Source organism: Sciurus carolinensis, chromosome X (genome assembly GCF_902686445.1).
Source record: "Sciurus carolinensis chromosome X, mSciCar1.2, whole genome shotgun sequence".
NCBI lineage: Eukaryota > Metazoa > Chordata > Mammalia > Rodentia > Sciuridae > Sciurus > Sciurus carolinensis.
Genome location: NC_062232.1, coordinates 100,393,796 through 100,414,172, shown reverse-complemented (window position 1 = coordinate 100,414,172; position 20,377 = coordinate 100,393,796). Strand labels below are relative to the sequence as shown.

At 39.9% G+C, this 20,377-nt stretch overlaps 1 protein-coding gene across 2 annotated transcripts in view; it reads left to right on the top strand.

Moving 5' to 3' along the window:
- Window positions 1-4,317: 4,317 nt before the first annotated feature.
- The window catches only part of Lamp2 (lysosomal associated membrane protein 2), a 33,653-nt gene continuing 17,593 nt past the window's right edge, over window positions 4,318-20,377 (top strand). For both annotated transcript variants that reach the window (XM_047535122.1, XM_047535124.1), the window contains exons 1-3: window positions 4,318-4,528; window positions 17,383-17,501; window positions 18,235-18,448. In XM_047535122.1, coding sequence (XP_047391078.1) covers window positions 4,324-4,528; window positions 17,383-17,501; window positions 18,235-18,448 — 538 coding nt within the window. In that variant the 5' untranslated portion in view covers window positions 4,318-4,323. The remainder of the gene's footprint in view (window positions 4,529-17,382; window positions 17,502-18,234; window positions 18,449-20,377) is intronic.

Here is a 20,377-nt window from a genome sequence, read left to right as displayed (position 1 = left end):
TTCTCCCCCACTTTTTTTTGTTAAAGCTTATTGGTTATACATATATGACAACTCATGTATGCATGGACAACAATTTCAGTTCATGATCTCCCTTTTTCCCCTTCCCCCTTTTCCTCCCTTCTTTCCCCTTCCACTTCCCCTTCCCTCCCCCACTTCTCAATCACACCTGCCAGGGACAGGGAATCCCTGATGAGTTCAGGATCACATGGCTCCAAGGGCTCAGAGCATGGTCCTAGGTCCAGTAGTATCTGGGCCACCTGGGAATTGCTAAAAATGCAGATTCTCATGCCCTACTCTCCCTATCAAAATCCACAGGTGGACCTCCAGATGATTGTGATGCATGCTCAAAGTTGAGAAACATGTCATTTTTAAGCAGATTGGCTTGGATGTTTTCATTTCGTAGGGGAGGTTAAAGAGAATCCTGCTAGGGAAAACTAACTCAAAATGGCATACCTCCATTTATCCAGAGAGTTTCCAGCTCAAGGGGTTGGTAACCCCTCCATCCCACCTCTCTGCAGGGTTGCGTGGTCAGTAGAGTATCTCGGCCTGAAAGCATTATCCAGGAAAGGGAAAATGCTAGGAGAAAGGGAAAAGAGATTGTAAGCAAGCGGGCTGGGGTTGTGGCTCAGTGGTAAGAGCACTTGCCTAGCATGTGTGAGGCACTAGGTTTGATTCTCAGCACCACATATAAATAAATGAATAAAACAAAGGTCTATCAACATCCAAAAAATATTTTTAAAAAAGAGATTGTAAGAGAAACAAAAAGCAGGATGAGAACCTAAAATATAGAGAGAATGCAAATTAAAAAATAAAGATCACATGGTAGCAAGTAGATGACACTATTCCCTCACAGCCACTTATTTATTGAATAAGTGTTCATCATTTTTCCATTCTTAATCTCTGAACCTTTAAGTTCATTTCTTCCTCCCATCCCTACATTTTATTGTCTGTCATTTACCAAATTCAATGGGTCAACATTTCTAACACCATTCAGTGGCTTGACATTTAGGGAAGGGTTTGTTAGTGATCCCCTACTCTTTTGTCCACAAGTCATGAACCCTCAAAGTTACTCAAAAGAGTCATTATCTACATATAGTGGTAGGGGCAGGCCTGTTGAGGAGTTTTGTGCACTGGGAAGGTATGGGATTATGATCAGGAAGCACATGGAAGTGCCTCTGGAATACAGAGGTATCGGCAAGCACCTGTGAGCAGATGTGAAGCTTGGATAAGCGGGGAGTCTCTCCAAATTACTCAAACATGGACCCCGGTCCCATGTTGATCTGCCTCTCCTACAGAAGCCCCCAAAAAGTTACTTCAACTTGGGCAGGGTAATGACATGCAGAAAGGAAAGATCCCAGTGTTTCAGGGGTAAAGCATTAAACAATTGTGAATATGAAAGCTCAGACCCACCAAAGATTTGAGAATTTTTTAGCCTATTTATTCTGACAAAATGTCTACCATGTTCCAAGACATCAGTCTGTCTCATGAGGGCGTATATCCCAGTCAATTTTTTTTTGTGTGGGAATGGGGATGGAACCCAGGAGTGCTTAACCACTGCCTACATTCCCAGGCCTTTTTATTTTTTATTTACAGACTGGGTCTGCTAAGTTGCTTAGGGCCTCACTAAGTTGCTGAGGCTGGCTTTGAACTTGGGATCCTTCACCCCCAACCTCCCAATTCACTGGGATTACAGCCATGTGCCACAGTGCCCAGCCCTATCTCAGTCAAAGAAACAGCAATTTTTGTTGAGGGGAATGTTTACCTAATAAGACTGCTCATATTTCATTGAGTTCTGTTTCAAAAATTGTGCTGGGGATGAAATCCAGGGCCTTGCACATGCTAGGCAACTGCTCCACCACTGAACTGCATCCCCAGCCCCCTGTTTTGTAAATATGATGACATTTGCAGGAGATAAAGGGCAGCAATGTACTAAACCAGGTATTTGACTGCTTGGGACACCTTGTTTCCTGGAATGGTCAATCTTTACCAGTGAGCTACATCCCCAGTCCTTTTCATATTTCATTTGAGACAGGGTCTCTCTAAGTGACTGAGGCTGGTCTCAAATTTGTGATTCTCCTGTGTCAGCCTCCTGAGTCACTGGGATATAGGTTGTACACCACTGCTCCCAGCTGCCTTTGAGGGTTTTTGAGAAGATTACCACACCTAGGCCTGACTCCAGAGCAACCAAATCAGGATCTCAAGGGATGGGACCAAGGGCATCTCTATTTTTAAAGCTTCACAAGTGATTCCAATGGGTAGCCAGGATTGAGAAACACAACTCTGGTCTTACTATTTCATTTTACAGGTAAGGATACAGAAGCTCAAAAGAGATGAAGCAACTTTCCCCAGGTCACACTGCTAGTAAGTGGTGTCTCACACCCAGTTCCTCTGACTGCCAATTCCATATTCTTTCCACTATGCTCTTTTTGTCTTTTCCTCTAGAACATAGAGTTTTGCTGAGTATTAAAGTTATGCAACTTGCTTTGAGAGAGAAGGACCAGAGTCCATTAGTAAGGATTGGTGGGGCAACTTCTGAGGGCTCGACTCAGTCATGTGTTCTTTGAAGACTGCTATACTCAGAAGACAAGGTCTAGCCAAATCTTACTGATGTGTGGCAGTCAAATACATCTTGCTAAAAGCCGTGACTAATACTGTAGTGGGTATTAGCCTTGTGTTGGGCAAGCCACTTGCTCATGAGTTAGTTTCACCCACAGTATTCTCACTTTCAGAAATTAACCTAAGAAGACATTCATGGACAAGTATTCTCAGTTTCAGGAATTAACCAAGTTAAAGCAAATGATAGTGTGGGTAGATCAGAGGTTTCTAACATTTGGTTGGAGTGAGAACTAGAGTGGGGAGTCACAGGTTTCCATTTGAGAATTAGTTAAAGCTATAAACTTCCCCGAAAAATACACAAACATAAACATTACATGTAAGTTCTGAAGATTCACTGAGGAGCCTTTCCATCCTTCAAACTTCTGCCCAAGCACATTTATAGACCTCAGGTGAAGATCTCCTGAATGAGATGATTTTTGAAGTTCTTTTTAGTGTTTTCCAAATGTGGTCCAAGAACAAAAGCATCAGAATCAGAGTGTTTGTTTAAAAGAGAATAACAGGGTTTTGCCCTGTGTGGTGAAGAAAGCTTTCTCAGCTAGTCTGGAGGCTGAGGCAAGAGGATTGCAAGTTAGAGGCCAGCCTCAGCAATTTAGCAAGCTCATTCCACAGTTTTAGCAACTTAGATCTTGTCTCAAAATAAAAAATAAAAAGGACTGGAGGGGCTGGAGTTGTAGTCCAGTGGTAGAGCACTTGCCTAACATGTTGTGAGGCACTGGGTTCAATCCTCATTACCTCATAAAAATAATAAGAAAAAGAATTTTAAAAAATCCAAATTGGTATTCAGCTTAAAATAAAAAGGACTGGAGATGTAGTTCAGTGGTAAAATGCTACTGGGCTCAATCCCTAGTACAAAAAATAAATAAATAAAAGAAGAAAAAGAAAAAGTAAATAATGGATGTATATAGAGCTACCATAGGTTTTTCTAACTTCAGAATCTCCGGGGAATGAAGTACTGGGAATCAGTTATGTTTTTAAAAATCCTGAGATGATTCTTTTGAAAACTAACTTTGAGAATTAGCATTTATATTCCAACTTGAGATTTTATGGTGTTTGAATGCTTTGATCTGTTGCCTCAGGTTTTGTCTTTTCACTTAGAAGTATGTCAAACGTTTAGTATGAACTCATTACAGAATCAGGTATATAATGTTAACAGGTCTATCTTGGTAATAATAGAATGAGCTTTAATTTTTCCCCCTTAATCCTTTTATTTCTCTGGTTTTTTTTTTCTTCCTCTATTTAAAAAAAGACAGTTCCTCTTCTGGGTTCAATTTCCCCATTCGAGAACAGTGTGTTGTAACTTGGTAAACTTCAAGATCACGTCCTCCTCCGGTGTCAATGACTCCATACGACCCCCTAGCTTCCTGGCCCATCTAATAGCATAAACTACATAGTTAACAACAGCGTTTAAAGAGTAATCATGTATTATTTTGTATGCCTAACACGACTTTTATGCCAGCAAAACTCTTTTTCTTCCTTAAGGCGTCAGAACCGAAATAAACTACTATCTACAGTCCTCAAAAGTTCATCCTCTCTCCTTAGCTGTAGAAAATACCGTCCCGCACCTACCTCCTAGGAACACAAGAATGGTTGGGAACCAAAAGTCAGGGCGTGGTCGCCCCGCCCCCAACCCCTACATCACCACCCCTCTCGCCGCTTTCAAGCGTGGGGATTGGTTGAACGCAAGAAAGTAGCCCCGCCCCTGGTCTTATGACTCGGGCTGGAGCGGCGTTTCTTGGCTCTCACAGCGCTGTGGTCGGTGTCATCAGTGCGCTGTCCCCAGGTCCAGGAGCCGTTTTTGCTGGTGTTGCTGCCCTTGTTGTCACCGCTGCCTCCAGCTCTGTGGGATCATGGTGTACTTCCGCCTGTCCCCGGTTTCAGGCTCCGGGCTCCTTCTGCTCTGCCTCGTTCCTGGGTGAGTTGTTGGGGCCTCTGATTAGTTTTCTCAGCTTGGGCCCGGGGCGCCGGTTCAAAAGGCCACAACCTGAAAGACTGGTCTTGGGGGGAGGGAGTGGAGAGGCTCAGCAACTGACAACTGGGAGGCGGCAGTTGCCCCAGGGAGGCGAGCAGTGACCGAGAGAAGGCCTGAACGCGGAATGGCAGGGAAGAAGGGCCCATGAGAGTACGAGGGCAAGTGGGGGGATGGACGCCAAGGGAGTAGGCAGGGAAGAAAGTGAAGCGCGGAGCAGGTCGGGGGTAGAAAGAGTAACTTAGGGGAAGACACTAAGAAGTGAGCGCTGGAGGGCGGTCCATGCAGATCTGGGGCGGCAGAGACAATTAGGGGAGTCTTGGTTTCCTGGGATCAGGGAAGAGTTTTGAAGATGGTGGAAGAACTACAGGGGTGGGAAAGAGAATTGGGAGGGAAGACACCACCTGCGTGAAATAGCTTGCCGGCGGTGCAGCAGGGGGAGTTTGGTGGGGAGCAGGGGACGGTAGAGCTGAGGGGCAGGGAGCTAGGGGTTTTGTAGGTAGGAATTTGAGGCTGTGGAGTCAGGATGAATGAAAAGATGAGGAATGATGCTGGATTTGGCGTTGACTTCTCAGAGTTTTATGGGTGAAGGGACCTAGGTTGGTTAGGGGCAATTTTCAGTAGAGAAAGCTTAGATCCAACCTCTAGAAGACTCAAAGAACGAGTGAGGACTTTGGTGGGGAGTGAATATCCGACTTGGAGGTGTTGAGGATGTCGATTTTCTATCAGTTTTGCTACTTCCTCCCAGCCAGACCCTGACCAAAAAATCCCTAGACGCTTCAGTTGGGAAAGCTTCCCAGATGTGAGGTTTTGGTGGTTGTGTATCTGACTTTTGTATACTACCTCTTTGCTGTCAGAGTCTCTTGTTTTCTTCCTCTCCGTCACTCAATTGGTCTGCTACCCCTTTTTTGGAGGAAGGGGTAGGTAATTTCTTGAGGATCCGGTTATTACCGGGTCCTAAGAATGGCTAGATGAATGTTGACTAATCGTGCTGTGCCCCAGTAGACAGTGGGTCTTTAACAGCTTTAATGCCTAAACGTGAACTTCGACCACAATGTTTCTTCCTGACCTGATTGTCCTGAGCTTGTTGTAACCCCACAGGCTCCTGCTGTTTGTGACTTAAAAGAAAAGAAGGAACAGACACAGATGGTAGTGGGAAGGAAATAGACCTATTTGGGGGTCCAAGAAGGCAATGTAATTCAAATTTTAGTAGAATAAAATCAACACCCTGGAAGAGTGGGTTCTGCACCAGTGGATATTTGGCAATATCTGGAGATATTTTTTGGTTGTCACAACTGGGGGATTGCTTTTTGGCATCTGGTGGATAGAGGCCAGATATGCTGCTAAATTCCCTATAGGCGCAGGACAACCCTTCTCAACAAAGAATTATCTGCTTCAAAGTGTCAATAGTGTCTAGGTTGAGAAAATCTGCTTCAGAACCATAGCATCAGAAGGGATCTTGATTATCTAATCCATTCATTCTCAAGGACCTTTCCTGGGGGGTCTATGAGATCAAAACTTTTCAGAACAATACTAAGAAGGTGTTTGCCCTTTTTACTCTTGCCTTTCACCCATGTACAGTGGAGTTTTCCAGAGGCTACATAATGTGTGATTCTATCACTTTCCTGATGGCTCTAATGTTCTTGTGTTTTATTTATTTCTCAATTTTAATTTCTACTACAGTGAATACCAAATGTTTTAATTCACATAACCTAAATCTTTGTGAGGTCCTCTGTGGATAGGAAAGTAAAATGCTCCTGACTTCAAAATATTTGCAAGTCCTTGATCTAGTCCAGCTGACCATAGGGTGCAGAAAACATTAGCACTTTGAAATGGGGCCATGAGGCTTTGCTTGAACACTTAATTTGAAAGCCTTAGCTGTACTGCAAAGCCCCTACCGAGGGCTGACTGACCCTAAGAGTGGCTTGTTTACAATGGAAAGCACCTTATCAGTGACTAGAACACATCTGACCAAGGCATCTGGTAATCAGTGGTTCCCTGCCAGTTTGAATCTGTGCACAAAGACAACACAGTTATTGTTTAGAGATAGGGAGAAAAAAAGTAATAGTTGTCCTACTTGTTGGCTTTCATGTCATTAAGTTTTTTTTAATGAAAGCTTTTTTTGTTTTGGTTTACAAAAGCAGTGCTTGCTCACTGCATAAAATAAACAGGCAAAAAGAAGCACATAAAAGAACCCATCAGCTCATCTGCTAGTTTGCCATTTATTGATTGGGACTAAACTGGATTCATCCTCTTGGAACATTTCCAAGATTGATTCCCTCCACCTCCAAGCTCAGAACATGGTTTGGAGCAGTAAAAGTTAATAATGTAGCTAGATCCCATTTTTAGACTCCAGGATGCAATGGAAAATATCTTTCTGTACAACTGCTTTTTCTGACAGCTTTTGGTTCAGTGTGGAGCTCAAAGTCCTTCCATGTCCCTTTTTCTCCTAAGAATTTAGCAAGTCTTTAGTTGTTTGGTGGGTTTTGCACATTATTTTTCTATATTAAAATAGATTCCAACAATAAGTTCTTGAAAACTCTATAAGTAAATATTAGTCAAGTATTTTATATATATGTATATTATATATTAATATATATTATATATATAATATATATGTATATGTATGTGTATATATATATATATGTATATATATATATATATTATATATATTACTGTGCCAGGGTACTATAGAGGGTACCAGTGAAGAAAAGTCTGTCCTGAATTTGTAGTCTCATTAGCATTAGTGTACTAGGTGTGCCAGTTTCACTTTGTAACTTATAACTCTATCCCAGCTCCATCAGTAGCCTTTTAAAAATAGCTACTTTAGGGCTTGAGATGTATCTCAGTGGTAGAGCACTTTCATGGTTCCATCCCTAGCACTGTGGAAAAAGAGTTGTTTTAGAATAAGAATAGAAAAGAATTCTTAGAGTCTATATATTGTTCTTTTTCACAGAAATTCAGTTATGCTGATATTTATTTGAATGAATTTTAAACTGATCAGAGAACATTCTGGAAAAAAGCTATATAACAGAGTCATTATAAAAAGGGCAGTGGATGAAAGTACTTTCCTAGCATCATTGCTTAATTGTTTCCTTTGTTTCCAAATCAGAGATTTCAGAATTTTTCAGTGGTTATTGATTCTTATAACTAGCTTGACTTTTGGTTTTTTCAGGATTGAGTGAGGCTTTCTTTGAGCATTGATGCTCTTCTGGGTGGGAAAAATCTATAAATATCCTTAGTGTTTACTGGTGGGAGTGCCTCCATTCCACAAATGTTTTTTGAATGCCTATTGTGCATCAGCTAGGTGTAAGGGAGGGAGCAGTGGACAAGACAAATGAGGTCCTGCTCTTGTGAGACTTACATTTTAGAAGGGGAAGAGAGTCCAACGTGTAAATAATATGATTTCAGATAGTGATAAACACCGTGAAGAAAATAAAGCAGATAATGAGAGGAAGGAGAATGAGCAGATAAGAGGGGTGGGTGATGGGAATGACCTGTTTTAATATTGTGTTGTCAGGGCCATCCATTGTTGAGTGACATTTGGACAGAGACCTGGGTATTAGAAGGAGGCCAACCAGGTGACCATTTGGGGGATTAAGAATAAATCTTGTCTTTCCCAAATGCTTAGGTTATAAACACTGGCCTATTTTCTGTCCCGTTCCCCCCCCCCCCCCCCCCCCCCGTTATAGTCAAGTCTCTTTTATGGGTATTAGTTTTGAAGAGCAGAAAGAGTATTACAGACTGTTATTTCCCATGGACTAGCTAGCACCAGGCCTAGTACATGGTTAACCCTCAGTAAATTCATGTTGAGGGTATTCATTGGTTGGCACTGGGAAATATAATGGTGAACTAGACTGACTTGGTCTCCTTCTGTGAATCTTTTTTTTTTTTTTTTTTTTTTTGGTACTGGGGGATTGAATGCAGAGATGCTTAACCACTGAGCCACATCCCCAGACCTTTTTTACATTTTATTTAGAGACAGAGTTAGCTGAATTGCTTAGGGTCTCAAAGCCCTTGCTGAGGCTGGCTTTGAACTCAGGATCCTCCTGCCTCAGCCTCCCGATCTGCTGGGATTACAGGCATGTGCCACAGTTCCTGGTGAGAATTAGGTTTTCACAAAGAGCTAATATCTCTCCTACTGGAAGCATCTGTAAAAGAGAATGTAAGTGCTGAGATTTTTCTGCAAACTTACCACATTTTGTTTAACCTATAACTTTGACTTCATGATTCTGTCAGAATTATTCTAGCTGTAATGTAGATACTTGAAAGGACATACTTGTTATTAGTTCATTATCAGTGGTTGCCACATCTGCTAGGATTATAAATAGTTAGCTATTTCCCATGTGTACTTCCCCTATATTCTTGGTGGACTTTGTCTATAATCAAGGATTTTTTCATAGTACTGGAGTTGACTTAAGTGTCCCTGGGTGTGGGAAGTCTGCCCTTCCTTGTATAGTGACAAAAGTGCTCTGATCATAATTTCATATTAAAGTGATCAGAGATCCCCTCAGATCTGAAAATTATTTTATAAGTACTTGTCGGTATCCTACTGTGCATTGCAAAAGAATGCTGGAGGTCTGCCAAACACAGCAATAAACAGTTTCCATTAGTTGAATACAGTTGAATCTCTTTTCCTTACCTACTGTCTGACCTTAAAAAAATTAAGTCATTTTGTAGGTTAAAACCATATTTTTATTAAATTTTAATGTTCCTTTTCACATGTCCAACGTTTGTAGCTTAAAATCATACTACTTTTCCATTTTAAGAGATTTACCAGAAAGCAAGAGTATAATAAGCAACTGAATGTAGCAAGTAAACCTATATTAGGAATTGTAAATGAGGAACAGTTAATCTGACTTAAACCTATGGGAAAACCATCACTGAATAGAAAAAAAAAAAGAGTAAGTAGGTATGGTATGTTTCTATGTCCTGTTTTTTTAAAGACCTTTTTGCCAATTATCATTCTGACTGGATAAAGTTGAGTACAAAAGTCTTTAACTTAAAATGATGAAAATAAACATGCCTGAAAACTGGGAAGGATCCCTTTTAGGTGTTGTGTTTACTAGAAGGGAGGCTTATAAACTGGACTCTCTAACTTCTTGTTTGGCAAAGTTATTTTAGCTATGAAACATTTATATGTTTTCAGAAAACCTGTTAGATGAATATAAACTACAATTCTCAACAAGAGTAACTTGCCTGAAGTCTCACAGCTACTAAGTTGGGCTACCATTAGAATGCTAGCTCTTCAACTCCAGGGATGGTTTCTCTTTTCTTTTTCTTTTTCTTTTTTTTTTAAATACGGGGTGGGATGGGGGAGGGTTGGAACTCAGAAGTGCTTAACCACTGAGCCACATCCGCAGCCCTTTTTATATTTTATTTAGAGACAGGTCATGCTGAGTTGCTTAGGGCCTCAGTAAATTCCTAAGACTGACGACTTTAAACTCACAATTCTACTGTTTCAGCTTCCTGAGCTACTGGGATTACAGGCAGTGCTGCTGGGATTATAGGCATGGGCCACTGTGTCCTGCTGGGTTACTCTTAATCACTTCATTATGTCTTTCTTAGGTCATTGTTTTTTTGTTGATTTCATTTTATCACTGATGTTACCATCTTCCTCCACTTCGTTTTGTTTCCAGAAGTGTATTTTTCAGCTACACATTGGATCACTCTAATTAAAACCTAGCCACTTTATCTTATCTCATGTGTAGACAAATAAGATCTCAGTTCTAAAAGAACCTATAAATAACCTCTTTGGAAACAGGATTGAGAGGATATTTGAATTTGGGAGTATTGATTTTGAGGCAAGACTTGTTTTTTCTTTGGAAAATAAACTCCCAGCTCCATAATCATACACTCTAGGATATATTCAGCTATGGCTTTTTTTTTTTCTTGGTACTGGGGATTGAACCCAATGGTGCTAAAATTTTTTAGTTGTAGATGGACACAATACATCTATTTATTTATTTATGCTACTGGGGATTACATTCAGGGGCACTTGACCACTGAGCCACATCCCAGCCCTATTTTGTATTTTATTTAGAGACCGGGTCTCACTGAGCTGTTTAGTGTTTTGCTTTTGCTGAGGCTGGCTTTGAACTCGTGATCCTCCTGCCTCAGCCTCCCGAACCATTGGGATTACAGGCATGCACCATACCCAGTTTATTTATTTATTTTTTATGTGGAGCTAAGGATCAAACCCAGTGCCTCACATGCTAGGCAAGTGCTCTACCACTGAGACACAACCGCAGTCCCATCAAATTTTTAAAAAAATTTTGGGACAGTCTTGCTAAGTTGTTGATCCTGGCCTTGAATTTAGACCCTCCTGCCTAAACCTTCTGAATAGCTGGGATTATAGGCATGCACCACCACAACTGACTACGGCTTTGACTCTTTTTTTTTATGGTGCTGGGGATTGAACCCAGGGCCTTGTGCATGCAAGGCAAGCACTCTGCCAACTGAGCAATATCCCCAGCCCTCAGCTTTGGCTTTTTATTGTATTTATTTTGGGATGGATATATCACTGAGTTACATCCCTAGCCCTTTTTTATTTTTTATTTTAAGAAAAGGTTTCCCAGTCCAGTGTGGTGGTGCATACCTGTAATCTCAGTGGCTCAGGAGGCTGAGGCAGGATAATCATGAGTTCAAAGCCAGCCTCAGCAATTTAGTGAGGTCCTGAGCAACTTGGCAAGACCCTTTGTCAAAATAAAATAAAAAACAAAAGGTCTGGGGTTGTGGCTCATTGGTTAAGCACCCCTGGGTTCAATCCCTCTTCCAAACAAATAAACAAACAAACAAACAAACAAAAAAGGATCTCACTGAGTTGCTGAGGTTGGCTTTGAACTTGTAATGCTCCTGCCTCAGCCTCCTGAGCTGGTGGGGATTATAAGTGTGCACCACCGTGTCTGGCTCAGCTATGGCTTTTTAATGTCATAAAGTCTTTTAAGCAAAAATGGTTTGGCTATTCCTACCTCAGGAACAGCAATAAGGATAGAAATGGCAATGTGGCAACTTGTTGTTGAAGTGTAAATATTCCACCTGTAAATTTACCTTGTGTGAAAAGCATTTTTCCTAGCTTGAAATCCCTGCCAGAATTTATTGAGGAGAAAACTGACATGAGGTTTGAGGGGGTTTCCAGAAGACTAATAGGTTCATGATTTGAAAGTGCTAAAGGACTAGCCTTCCTATAATCAGATTAAGTTATAGTTCAGGTCTTTATTGCTGGGTATTTTCACCTTGATGTAATAAATCAGTATTTATTGAAAATCTAATATGTATTCAGTACTAGTAGGAATGGTAGGAAATAGAAGAAAAGTAATACACTTCATCTCCTCCATCATGACACGCATGATAGATGACATTCATTTAAAAGGCACACTCCTGAGGGCAGTGGCATAGATAAGATTATCTGATTAAGGGAGCATATTAGAATCCAAATGAGCAAGAGAAACATTATCAAAAGGGAGTCTTGAATCTGTCCCTATATATCATTCATTCACAGACTTTGGTACTTTTTTATTAGTAACAAATACTTGCTATAATTTTCCATGGCACACTAGCTTGTTGTAAAGTGACAGTTGAAAACTGCTGTTTTGGAGCTTTTGACAGTCAGGATTTTTCATCATAAAATAACTTTGTGTAATTTAGGATAGTGTAAAATATACCAAAAAATGGGGATATGCATTATGACTTCTCCTCCAGAGCTTTTATAGTCATGAAAGCTTTGTGGACAGTGGTTGCTGAAAAATGGATAGCCTGTCAGTCCAGGTTCTTGATTTCAAACAAGAGAAATAAAATGATTGATTCTAAGAAGAAACGAAATTTATTTAAAAGCTACTGGGATATATTGCATGCCCTTTGACTCTATAGTTTCATTTATATACATATACACCCAACACACACACACACACACACACACACACACACACACACACACGTTTACTGGTATATTCACTAATGTTTACAGCAGCATTTGTAATAGAACCAAACTGGAAACTATCCAAATGTCCATCAACAATAGCACAGATAAGTAGCACATCAAAAGCAGTGCAGGGCCAGGCGTGGTGGCACATGTCTGTAATCCCTGAGGCTGGAGGATCACAAGTTTGAGATCTGCCTCAGCAGTTTAGTGAGGCCCTAAGCAACTTAGTGAGATCTTGTGTCAAAATAAAAAATAAAAAAGTGTTGGGGATGTGGCTCAGTGGTTAAGCACACCTGGATCCAATCCCTGGTATAAAAAAAAAAAAAGATAAAAAGCTCTGCAGCAGTGAGAATGAATAAACTGCAATTATGTACAATATGGTTGAATCTCACAAAACAATATTGAATAAAAGAAGCCAGACACAAAAAAGAGCATAGTGAATGATTCCATTTATATTAAATTGAAAAGCAGGTGTATACTGTTGGAAGTCAGTGTGGTGGTTATCCTCAGGAGGGTATTAGTAACTTTGAGAGTACAGTTGGCCCTTCTTATGTGTGGGATCCTTATCCACAGATACAACCAACTGTAGATCAGAAATATTAGGGGAATATTATATCCTTACTGAACATGTATAGACTTTGTTCTTGTTTTATTCTCTAAACAATATAGTATCACAGCCATTTATATAATATTTACATTTTATTAGATATTATAAATAATCTAGGGATGATTTAGAGGATATAGAGGATGTCCACAGATTATATGCACATACTACACCATTTTATATGAGCCTTGAGCATCCATGAATTTTGGTATCCTTCAGGGTCCTGGAACCAATCAATTCCCACAGATACTGAGAGGTGACTGTATGTGTAAAGTTCCATTCCTTGATACCAGAGGGTTCAATTTGTGAAAATTCTTTGAGCTGTATGCATTTTCCTTACATATGTTATGTTGTATACTTTTCTGTATGTATGCTATTTATCAGTAAGATGTTAGGTAACTCAGAAGCCTGGAGTTCCTGGCTCTACATCCCAAAGCCTGATTGATGCCCTCAAGTCACTGAATTGCACTACCGCCACCACCAGGCTGAAAATTCACCTTGCACCTCTGACCACTGCTGCCTTGTTGCTGGGGCACTTGATCCAGCTGCAGCTACTCCCTGGCCCCTGGGGTGCTTCTTCCATTCCTGGCCCCATTCTTAGTCTTCCTATTCAAAGTCAGGTGTGTGTGTGTGTACACCTTTGGTTAGGTAGAGCCTAACCTGAGTTCCTCTCCTTGCTGTAAGGGAGCTGGGAAAGTAAGTATCCAATGTTTTCAGAGTCTGTATTGGCCAAAAATTATAACCAGGTTTTATGGGAAGCTGGTTCAGATTTTGGGCAGCCCAGAAGAGGAATGTCTTTGAGGTGAACATTTAAGTCAGTAGAATAAAGTAGATTTCAACTGTTAGGAACGATAGAAGCCTAGGGGTAGAAGTTGAATAGAGTGAGGTATCTGGGTCCAGGGAAAACAGGTTTAACTGGATTAAAGGGTGTGTTCTGGGAAAATGGTGTGAGAGGCATTGAAGAAATAGGGTGTGACAGGATTAAGGATTACTTTGAAAGTCAGTCAGAGGAATTTAAATTTAATATGGGAATTTTGGAAGCAGTAAAAAGTTTTGAACATGAGAATGTCCTGAGAGGAAGTAGTATTTAAGGACTACTAATCTGGCAGCACTTTCAAGGGTAGCTAGGAGACATCTATAGTAATTTAGGAGTGGGAGTAGAAATAAAAGGCAAAGGTTAGATTTAAGCGAGATTTGAAGGGCAAAAACAATAGAACTTCATGAAGAGAATGAGTTAGAAGCTATGTGCAAAACACCTGAACCCTGCACCCCAGTGCCTGGCTCTACCTTTCACTTAGAGATAGAGGGACTAAGGGAGGGAACCTGTTAGGAGGAGGAAATAGAAGAATGAGTTTTAGTTTTGGAATTATTGAGTTCGAGATGATGGATATTTGAGCAAAAGTGATTGCTGTGCAGTTGGAGATGGAGACCAAGAGTGGAAAAAATCACTCTTTCAGGCAGAAAGGGTATGAAAGGATTGGAACTGTGTGTTGGGTCCCTTGGGGCATTTCTCTGTTCTCTGTCATGGGCCACAAGGTTAGATAGATTATCTTGAATTTTATTTTAAGTGATAAATGTGAACCACAGCCTGTGCCTTCTGCTTCATAAAGCTCCAGTTTTCCCACCTCAGGACAGCTTGATCCTATTACTATTTTACATGATTTTCTGTTACTCTAATATCTTTTTACAGAAAATAATTAATATGTAAGATGTTTTTCTTGGTTATTTTTTAATTGCTTTGAATATGAGAATATGCTATTATTTATTTTTAAATTTTATTTTGCAAACTTAAAACATAATGGGGTACCATGTGACATTTTGATACATGTATACATTGTGATATCTTTTTTTTTTTTTTTTTTTTTTTTGGTACCTGGGATTGGACCCAGGGGCACTTAACCCTGAGCCACATCCCAGGGTATTTTGTTTAGAGACCTAGTCTTGCCAAGTTGCTTAGGGCCTGGCTAAGTTGCCGAGGCTGACTTTGAACTCGTGATCCTCCTGCCTCAGCCTCCCAAGCTGCTGAGATTACAGGCATGCACCACCATGCCTGGCCTCAGATTACACATATCTATCTCCTCACACATTTATCATTTCTTTATGATGAAAGCTCAAAGTCATTTCTTCTAGCTTTTTGTAAAATGCAGTAGTTATTATTGTCTATAGTTACCCTACTATGCAACAGCACAACAGAGTTTCTTACTCTTATCTAACTGTAACTTAGTACCCATTGTTTAACATCTCTCCATCCCTCCCTTCCCGAATTCTCTTTACCCTTTGGTAACCACCATTCTACGCCTAACTTGTACTCCTAAGAATACAACAGAAAAGGCCTAACTTGTACTCCTAAGAGCACAACAAAGGCCTAACTTGGACTCCTAAGAACACAACAAAAAAGGAAATCATTATTGCTAATGAACATAGGTACAAAAATTCCCAATAAAATACCAGCAAAGCAAATCCAACAACATATCAAAAAGGTCATTCATCATGATCAAATGGGATTTATCCTAGGGATGCAGGTATGGCTCAAAGGCCAGGGACTTTAATGTAGACTGAGAGAGATAGTGTATGAAAAGCAAACCTGCAGATGATTAGAAAAGGTCGGGGAGTTATCTGCTTGGCTGTAGGGTAGCCCTAAGATGTATATGCCAGCTCCATTTCCATGTTGTACTTAGAAAAGAATGGAGGGAAAACAAACAAACAAACAAAAACCAAAGGGAAACAAAAAAGGAGTAGAATGAATGGAAAACCTTTTTGGGTCTCACAAAGTCTTTTTGAGCCTAAGCCATTACATTTAGTCACAGTCAGTAACCACAAGCTTTAGCGTACTATTTGGGCTTGCTAGGGCAGCCAGGTTTCCTAAGCATGACAGTAGGCTTTTGTGTATAGCTTTAAAGCTGTTGCTGAGGCATGCCTTCTTGTTATTCCTCTGAGGATTTTATTCTCTCTGGTCTAGAGCATGTCCCTACCTGTAGATGACACTGGATTGCTCAGTTATCACTAAAGGGTGTGCAGCCATCTTAATAGGAAACAGATTACCCCTTGGGTAATGTGTGAGACAGTGAAGAAAATCTTCATATGGTTGCCAATTATTTATGCTGCAGGTGTGTTTGCTGGAATATTTCCCCTCTCTGCGTTAGTAATTTGAGGCCTTGGGCTCTTTGGTTTAGTAGGGAATGTTCCTATGAAGATTAGAGTCAAGTTAGCTGTTAGCTGAAAATTCCCAAAGCCTTTCTGTCTCAGTAGCTCTGTAAAATTTGTCTGCCTAAAGAGGTAGCATAGGTTGGGGGTGCAGCTCACTGGTAGATGACTTGCGTGTAATGCTGTCATGCATGAGGCCCTGGGTCCCATCCCCAGCACTGCAAAAAAAAAAAGTAAAGAAAAAAGAAAAAAAAAAAGCAGGTTGAGAATTTAGGAAGCAATTTTGAGTACATGTCAAAAGATTTATCAGGCCTTTCTAGTCAATTCTATTTTAAAATGAAAGCGATAAACTTTGCATTTATAAAGATTAACCTTTTTCTTATTAATCTAACAGAACTTTGCAATACTCTTTGATCATGTAATATACATGCTTTGAAGAGCTATCCCATATCTAAATCACATCAGTGTCAAATCATTTGGGAAGAAATCTGTGTGCCCTAGGGCATGTACCTTACAACAGACCATAGAACATCAAATCTATTATTATTGCAGAGAAAATTTTACAAAGTGATTTGAGAGAAGCAGGAATTCAACGTTCCCTTCAGAGGCTCCCCCTTACTTCATTTATTTATTCCCCAAAAGGCAAACTATAATTGCCTAAGACAGAACTAGCAAGGTGCACAGAAGAATATGGAAATGATGATTAGGAGCCAGAAGGTGAATGTCACCAGTCTGCCATTACTTAAACATCCCAAGTCTAGCAACCATTCTCTGGGAAGGGAAATACGACTTTTTAAAAATTATTTTCCTAGTCATAGATGGACAGTATGCCTTTATTTTATATGTTTATTTTTATGCAGTGGTAAGGATCGAACCCAGTGCCTCACATGTGCTAGGCAAGTGCTCTGCCACTGAGCACTGGCCCCTGCCCCAGGAAATACTACTTTTATTAATAGGATTGTATTAAAAATATATAAAGAGAAAATAATCACCATGTTACTATATATATTTAAAAATACTTTGCTTCATTTTAGAGCTGGTTGAACTTAAGTAGTAGCTAGAAATTGTTTTATTTTATATGTATGTGTATATGTTTGTAGTACAATTATTTATTTTTTTAAACAAATACAGGAGCTGACTGGTCTTATGCATTGGAACTTAATTTGACAGATTCAGCAAATGCTACTTGCCTTTATGCAAAGTGGCAGATGAATTTCACAATAACCTATGAAACTACAAACAAAACTTATGTAAGTAAATATTTGAGTTTTATAGTAGAAATTTAATTCTGACTCTTTTTATTCCTTAGATACATTTTTACAAATAAGGTTTCATGTTAACTGATCTAACACTTAAACTTTGTGGGTTTTTTTAACATTATACACTTGTAGGTATTCTGTTTGGTGTGGGAATGCATATTTCTTCTAATCAATTAGTTCTTTAGAGTTTTTCTTAGAGGTGGGCAGATGATCTGAAGCTGCATGGTATTCAGGTCTAATCACTTCTGTAATGTATTTAAAATATGCTAGCATTAAATCTTGCCCTTTTAAAAAATAGCTTGATATTAAAATCTCCCTTTTGGGGGATCTTCTCTTAATCCTGTCATATTATTTTCTTTTTGTTAGGTCCTACCTAATTTAAAGCCTAATTTTTAAAAAAAATCAGCTTTGGAGCTGCAGGTATAGCTCAGTGGTGAGCATGTGTGAGGCTGTGGGTTCTACCCCAGCACTGCCAAGCAAACAAACAAAAATCAGCCAGAGAACAGTAGATCAGGACAGTTTTCCTTTTCTCTTTAGACATACATGAATTTATCCAGAGGACTGGAGTGTAGCTGGTTTACATGACACACCAGGCAATGGGCAACCTGGCTGCAGAGAATGTGTGACATAGACTGAAGTGGTACACACAACTAGTCTCCCCACGTTTGTTTGGTGCTCACTGTAAACTGTTTGTTCCTCACCCCTAACCTTCTCTTTCTTTTAGAGAACTGTAAACATTTCAGATCTTAGCACTGTGAGACATGAGGGAAGCACTTGTGGAGATGACCAGAATGGTCCAAGAATAGTGATACACTTTGGATCTGGATTTTCCTGGATTGTAAACTTTACCAAGAATGCTCCTGATTATTTGATTGACACCATCTCATTTTCCTACAACACTAATGATCACACGATTTTTCCTGATGCTGAACATAAAGGTAACTTTAAGAACTGGGTTTGTGTTATGTTGTCTTGCTTTTTATTAATAACATGAGCAACTTAAAAACCATCATTATGCATGTCTTTCCTCCTAAATAGAATGTAAATCTCATGACTTTGTATCTCCTCTTGTGAGCCCATGCGTAGCAGTGTTGGACATAGCAATGATGTTGCCTGCGTGGCTTGAGTGTTTTACTCTGTACAGTTTATTACCTGGTGTTACCTGTGGCATTTCACTTAACAACCTCCTTGGGAATTAGATATTATCAAAGTTTTTACAGGTAAAGGGAATGAGGCTTGATGACATTGACTTTCCAAAGGTCACAAATCTAGTAGATGGACCAGCAGCTGGTGTTCAAACCAAAGTCTCTTTAGCTGCAGAATTTGTACCCTTATTATTTATTTTATTCAGTAGTAGGCTCTGAACAAATGTTGAATAAATGAGAAAATCCTTTGCTGATAACTGTTTTAAATATGTGCAAGTTCAGTAACCTGAAGCAAGAGGAAATGCCTCATCTTCAGATCTTTTTATCATTTAGATAAGCTTCTGACTAAAAATTAAATGATGATTAAAGTTAAAATGACAAGTCAACATTTGCTGCCATTTTGGGACAATTTCAGGTCAAATTGAACTTGGGAAGGCATTGGCAATCAGGCTATTCTTGTAATGCCCAGAACAGAAATTTGTATTAAAACATTTTGAAGACATGCATAGTGGAGATTTTAATTTTATTGAAAACATAATTCTCTCCTTTCTTCTCCTCTGTCGAGATTAGCATGGTATTTGTGGTTGCACAGCTCTTCTCACAGATAGTGTTTCATTCTGACTTCAGAAACAGAGGCAGATAGATGGGCATTATTTGCCCAGATCTGGGGATTAATAGCTCATTTGGATTTAGAATATCAAAAAAAAACTGTATTTTAAAGATCCAGAAGCATGTGAATTCACATAAAACTTGGAAGATAGCACAGACTGAGACTTGAAAATCAAATCCTAGTTTTCTTTTTACTGATCTCTTAGTTTGAGGATAACTAAGGCAAATTATTGGCTATGTTATTTATTTACACCTTAGTGTCCTGCATTGTTTTTGAGAAGTAGGATAAAATTTGTCCCTCATTTCAAGGAGCTTAGAAACCAGTGGAGCTAAATTGTGTTCCCAATTATATGGAAAATTTGGAAAACATTGAGCTCAGTCTGATTTTTTTTTTTGTACCAGGGATTGAATTCAGGGGCACTTGACCACTGAGCTACATCCCCAGCCCTATTTTGTATTTTAGAGACAGGGTCTCACTGAGTTGCTTAGCACTTTGCTTTTGCTGAGACTGGCTTTGAACTTGCGATCCTCCTGCCTCAGCCTCCTGAACCACTGGGATTATGCCACTGTGCCTAGCCTGTTTGTGTTTTTGTTTGATGTGGGAGAGTGTTCATAAATTTTTTCTGACAATGTGAGGAAAGCTCTAGATCCTCTCTCAGAAAAGAAAAAATGCACAGTAAAGTCTGCATATGGCATGTAGTCCCTGCACTCATCTGTGTGGCCAAGAGTGCCAGCTTCAAAAATGTTCTTATCAGTGGTCCTGATTAGGAGCAGAGAGAAAGAAGAGGTCAGTGCTAGGTGGAGGAGTGAGAGGCTGAGTGGCCAAGTAGGACCTGAGCTGAAATTGGGCTAAAGGTTCCATTTGAATGAGCAGAGGATTTTGAGTAGGATGTTTCCAGCAGGGGGAGGCATAGTATGTGCAACAGTAATTGGAGAGCTGCCTGATTAGAATAGTGGCTGCGTGTGTGGCAGAAGGAAAACAAAGTTGGCCAAGTGCACTGGGTCTAAATTTATAGGGGGCTTTGGAAGCCAGGGAAAGACATTTAGCTTGATGGGGTAGGCACTGGGGAACCATTGTAGGTGTTTTAAGCCAGAGAATGATATAACAAAAGC